Source organism: Cyrtonyx montezumae, unplaced genomic scaffold (assembly GCF_038088225.1).
Source record: "Cyrtonyx montezumae isolate F1298 unplaced genomic scaffold, pur_monq_1.0 scaffold_0, whole genome shotgun sequence".
Classification (NCBI taxonomy): domain Eukaryota; kingdom Metazoa; phylum Chordata; class Aves; order Galliformes; family Odontophoridae; genus Cyrtonyx; species Cyrtonyx montezumae.
Window position 1 is genome coordinate 7,582,856 of NW_027071824.1, and position 6,000 is coordinate 7,588,855.

Here is a 6,000-nt window from a genome sequence, read left to right on the forward strand (position 1 = left end):
TATGGGTATCTGTGCACTGATAATCATGCTAAAACTCACATTCATTTTACACAGAATATAAATGGACTTAGAATGCTGATGAAGTGGTTTTCTACTACCAATCTGTACTGCTGGGTAGGGAATTATTAACGCTAAAATATCTAAGTACTCCAGAGCAAATTTCAACATTTTTTGCCTTAAGGAGCATCTTGTAGATGATGTAAGATAATATTGCCTCAATATTTCTATTTTTATCTCCACCAGTGTAGGATCTGACCTAAAAATTTCATATGGGATATTTACGCTAGCTACAAGACATTATTTTTAATCAGAAAGTGTGTGTATATCTCTTTGTAAGATTAGCTCACATTCTGCTGGTAAAACCACTGAAACATATGTACTACACGGCATCGAAAGCATTCATACCAACAGCACCTCCTCAGGCATGCACAGTCAGGGTACATGAAGATAGGAATTGCTGGATAGTCATGTAAAGAAACATTCTTAGGAGAATTGGAAAAATTCTTAGGAGAAAAAAAAGTGGGGGATGAGTGGAAATCACAAGTTGTGATTGCCCAACTTGCCTTTGAAATTTTTAAGAAATGTGCTATAAAAATAATTTTATAAACTAGAGCTTTGCATTGAAAACTGAGGAAAAAAAAAACAAAACCAAAAACAAAGAGGTGTCCATGCCAATGCCATACTCAAAGCAGATAGGTCTATGTGGCTAAACTCAACTACTAAACTCCCAGCTAGATCTGCTGTTAAAATGCACCTATGGAAGGCCCTGTTGCACACAGCATCAGCACACTCTGCAGCACCTGGACACTTGTTCTCTCCCTTCCCATCTTCCAAGGGGGCCCCAGTGAACAAAGGGAGTGATCCTAGCCAACCTTTGGCATTTCACTCCATCTTCCCACTCCCAGAATTTCTGGCCACCCGTCACTGATTCCTTCAGTGCCACTGGACAGCCACAGGAATATGCACACCTGAGATAAAGTGGGATAGGGCCTCATGAGGCTCTGGATCCAGTTCTGCACTACTGCAAATAAATATTTCCTATTATTCTGAGCCAGTTGACCTGTAAGGGTAAAATTCTGTTAGCAGAAACACATTGATTTACATCAGTTGGGGATGTGCCTTTAAGAAGTGCAGAAAATTGAGATTTAAGATCAAAACAGCAAGTGCGTAGTGCTTTCCTTTACTTAAAACCAAATCAATAATAAAAAAAACCCATACAGCTGGAGGAAAGCTAGCTTGATACAATCACAGTAAATTAGAACTCGTTTAAGGCAATGGACGGCGTATTTTCTTCTTCAGAACTGGGCTTCTCAAATATTGACAGACCTAGTAAGGCTCGAATCAACTCCTTTGTGAACTATTAATTATATATATTGCTGATGAATAATCATTTAATTACCAGAATGGGAGGCTTCAATGAAAAGGCTGTCTACCAAGTGCACTGAACCTAAAAATAGCAATAGCTTTTCCACCACAAGTCTTCGCATGAAAACGCTATTGCTCAACTCCTGGTGTCACCACTTGTTACTCTGCTTGGCCAACATGGAGCTTGGCTAAGAGTTCTCCCCTGCACAAATGCAGTGCAGCCATATATCACTTGTTCCTCTAAGGCACAGTGATAAGGGTTTTGAATGGATTACCTGAATCAGTTCATCAAGCTCTGTCACGTTCACACAGGAATGCTGAGACACGAACGTCTGCTTCTGAATCACAATGGTGGCTCTCTGGGAGGTTTCATGAGGCTGCTCCAAGGCTTTAAATACAGTTGCTCCTATTATTAAATACACGACAACCACCAGAAAAATTGTTGAGACTGTCTTCCATTTCATAACATTGATAGCTGAATCACTTTCCTCCCGTGAAGAGAGCACGGTAGGCTTGGTAGAAAATGATAATCTCGGTTTGGAGTTCTGAGTGGCCGATTTGGGATCCAGCAAGTCAGGTGCCGCCACTAACAAAACAGAAAAAAAGGAAGTTAATTTCTACAGGTCTGGTCAACTTGCATTCAGTGTGCTCCCTTCTTGCCAAGAGATTGCAGAAATTCTGTTTCTTCCAACCACAATCCTCACAGAGTTGGATCTTTCACTTAAATCCCGCACTGCGTTACAACGCTGCTGCTCAGAGTAGTATTATCCGTTCACAGTTGTGCACATTTGCAATATGCTCTGTGCCTGCATCCCCTTATCACACTCCATCACTTGCAAAACGCAGGATTTCCCCCATGCCTTGGCACCTCTTTAGATTCATGTAAGGTGGCACTTTACTGCCGAGATTCTTTACATCCTCCACTGCCTTAAGCACCGCTAAGCAGCTTTTCGGCTGTATTTCCTCAGCATTACAGAAGTAGTAGAAAAATACAAATCCTTCTTTCTCGTGCCTATTCCGTCCTGTGCTCCAACAAGAGCTCTCTTACAGCAGTTGCACGATCTCTTTGCAACTCCCCAGACACGACCATAAAAACAAGACGCTATTCCTCATACTGGCCATAGAGTGTTAATTGCATATTGATTAAACCGTTCAGAAAATACCAGTAAGACACACGTGTACTTACAGGAAAAGTCACCCATTTGTTAAAAAGTGTATTTTTATTTACAGCTACAAAAACCAACTGGGTTGGGAAAAGAGCAGCTGAGTGTGTTATCGAGAATCACTATAACTCATGTGACTACCCGCAACTACACAGGAACTAAAAAAATCCGCCACATCAAACGCAGGTTAAGGTCTCCTGTGGGATGATGGCCACGGCAGCAGACTGCAGAAGCTGTATTTAAATTGTTCGGAATTACATTCCGAATGGCTGCAACACCGCTCTCCGCTGCCGGTGGGAAGTGTCCAGCTGTAAAGCCAGCAGGAGACTTTGCGGGGCTGGGACCTGACCCACGCGAAGGGACAACCCTGGGCACGGAATGGAGCGCGGGGGAGCGTGCCAGCCCCCAGCCCAGGCCGAGGCAACCCGGGGCACCGCACAACCTGCCCACACCCGAGCGGACGGCTCACCCCGACCCCGCTCACAGCCGAAGGCTGCGCCCCGCACACCGCTGCCCAACCCCGGGGGTCGGGCGTACCCCACCGACACCCCCAGCCTCACCCACTCGGGGACGTGCACGGCATTCCGCGCCCAGCGCCTTGCCGTGGGGCCGGGCACCGGTGGGAGGGGGGACGCCGGCGCCGTCCCCCGGCGACCCCCGAGCCTCCGGGGCCGGTGCCGACGCCGCTCCCTCCCGGCCGGCCCCGCCGCGGCGAACAAAGGAGTGGGCACCGGGCACCGCCGTCGGCCCCGTCGCCCGCTCCCCGCAGCCGCTGCCGGGCGCCCGGGGAGCCGCCGCGGCCGGGGATGCTCCGCGGGGCGGGGGCGAGGCGCGGCGAGGGACCGGGAGCGGGGAGGGCAGGAGGGAAGGGCAGCCAGGCAAGGTACAAAGCGCATGCAGCATCCGCAGGGTTGGGAGCGGGGAGGCACGCCATTGTGCTCGTACTCACTTCTTATTTACCGACCCGGTGCCCTCTCCTCGCTCCACGGGCAGGCATTTTTTCAGGGCTCGGGTAGCTACAGTTAGCGCAAATTACAAAGGAAGGAGGAGAAGGAGAGGAGGAGGCTGGCGGCTGGCTCGGCAGCGGCAGGGGCGGGCGGGCTGGCGGCGCGGCTCCCGCGGGCTCCCCCCGGCCCCGGGGCGTGCGAGGTGCCTCACGCCGCGCATCGCGCATCGCACATCGCGGCGCGAGTGTGTGTGCGTGTGCGTGTATGCGCGTGTCCGCGCGTCTGTGTGCCCAGGGGTGTGAGGAGCGGCCCGAGCCCTTTTGTGGGGCCGTTCCCCACCCACCCCCGCACAAGCAGGGCAGACGCCCTAGGGGAACCTGCCGAGCTTTCTCTGGGGCGGGAGCAGGAGGAGGGCGGCGGGCGGATGGGCAGCACCCCCAGCGCCCCTCCGCCAAGTTCTGAGCCCCCCCTGGGCCGGGCCGGTCATGGGGCGCTGCGGGAGATGATGGGGGAAACGGGGAGCGGCAGCAGCCGTCCCCCCGCCCGCTTCCATTTTAGCCCGGTGGATGCATCGGAGCTGCTGCTGGAGACGCGGGCTCCGCCACCGAGATGCCTGAATTATCCTCGGTTTTGGCCACGAGCTAAATCTCTTCTTCCCGGTCATCTGTCACATGTGAGCAACCTGCCCGTGGGCTACACCACGCTGAGGTGGTGAACTCATCTAAAAGGCAGGAGAGCCTTTACCAGCAGGACCCAATCCTGCCTCTAAACACCGCTCTCTAGTCACGGTAACAAATGGGTGTAGGTCACAAGTATCTAACACCAGAGGCTGTGTCTGCAAAATGGCCAAAGGCAGTCATACTTTGGGTGCTTAATGGGCTATAATCCTGCTCAAATCAGCAGCTCCATCAGCAAACACTTTAGAAGCCACTTATTGTAACATGTCTCCCTATAAATGAGACATAATATAAATGAGTACAATACCGAGTTCCTTGGGACTCCCATTTCAGCAGTATCAATCACACCAGCCCTCCTGGCATGCCCACAGCTCTGCGTGGCTGTTGCAGAGCTCTCACCTCCTGCTCCCTGTCCCACCAGCACAGCCAGAAGAGCACTTGAGTAACAGGGTCCTGGGCCTGGCCCAACAAATCTCACTGCAAGCAGTCCCAGCAACAGCCATGTAGTCTGGTTCTCAAACAACAGAAGATAAGCAAAACACCTGCTGCTACATGCTAACACTCATCCACTCAAGCAGCACCAGAAGCCAGCCCTCTGAATCTTGGAGACTCAAGCTGGAACAATTTTTATATGAAAAAGATGATCATCTTTCACCCTATTTGCAACATGATGTCTCAGACACAAGCATATGTAAACACTGTCTGGTCCTACCTCATGGAAAAGAATCATTCCATAGGATTTCTTCCAGCATCCTATGGGGAAATGAGCCTTTTCCTGCATGCTGAGCTGAATCTGAGTGAGATATTGTGGAAAATACTACTACATGCCTTTCTTTAGCAATCTAAATATTTGGAATTCAATTTTGTTTTTCCTCAAGCGGAGGAATTATTATTAAATGTTGAGAAAGGGTCAGCCTTACTGCCTACAACTGCAAAGCAGCAGGAAGCCTCCCAACAGCTTCAGCAGTGTTCAATTCAGGCATGTGACCAAACAGGCGGGAGACATTTTGAGCAGCAGAAGAGATCTAGTCCAGGAAGAACTGAGTTGGTGCCTTACCTTTAACAGCTGAAAGCTGGCCTGTGAAAGTAATTATTGCAATTAATTACCTAGGAAACATCTCAAATATCTACTTTGAACAAGCTGGGATTTTCTACCTTTCATGATCACAGCCACAGGCCTCAGCTGGAGCTCACTGCTTGCTTAGAGTGGATTTAGAATCATAGAATAATTAAGATGGGAAAAGACCTCTAAGATCATCATGTCCAACCCCAACCCATCCCCACTGTGCCCACCAGCCTACGTCCTTCACTGCCACATCTCCACTTTTCTTGAACGCCTTCAGGAATGGTGACTCCACCCTCCCTGGGCAGCCTGTGCCAGAGTCTCACGACTATTTCTGGGAAGAAATATTTCCTAATATTCAACCTGAACCTCCCCTGGAGCAAATTGACGCCATTCCTTCTTCTCCTGTCATTGCTATCTGGGAGAAGAGGCTGACTCCCACCTTGCCACCACCTCCATTCGTAAAGTTGTAGGGAGTGATAAGGTCTCCCCTGAGTCTTTTCTTATCCAGACTAAACAATCCCTGAGCCTCTTCCCATAAGACCTGTATTCAAGATCTTTTACCAGCTTTAATGAACTTCTCTGGGCACACTCCAGAGCCTTGATGACTTTCTTGTACAAAGGAGCTCAAAACAAAACTTAGGCTTTGTATTTTCACTTCTACCAGTGATACAACCACTCCACATACAGTACCTCTAATGACAGACAGTTTTCAATCCATCAAGAAAAACAGCATTTATTTCTACAGTGTACAACAAAAGCTACGGTGTGTGGCAAATCCTATG

At 49.6% G+C, this 6,000-nt stretch overlaps 1 protein-coding gene across 2 annotated transcripts in view; it reads right to left on the minus strand.

Annotated features, from left to right (window-relative positions):
* Positions 1-4,931, minus strand: part of KCNK2 (potassium two pore domain channel subfamily K member 2) — a 73,827-nt gene extending 68,896 nt beyond the window's left edge. The window contains exons 1-2 of one of the 2 annotated variants that reach the window (XM_065736169.1): positions 4,865-4,931; positions 1,641-1,951 (exon numbers count right to left, since the gene is read on the minus strand). In XM_065736169.1, coding sequence (XP_065592241.1) covers positions 1,641-1,829 — 189 coding nt within the window. In that variant the 5' untranslated portion in view covers positions 1,830-1,951; positions 4,865-4,931. Of the gene's footprint in view, positions 1-1,640; positions 1,952-3,477; positions 3,523-4,864 lie in introns of those variants that run through there. The other variant, XM_065736161.1, reaches the window with a different exon arrangement.
* Between the last annotated feature and the right edge of the window lie 1,069 nt (positions 4,932-6,000).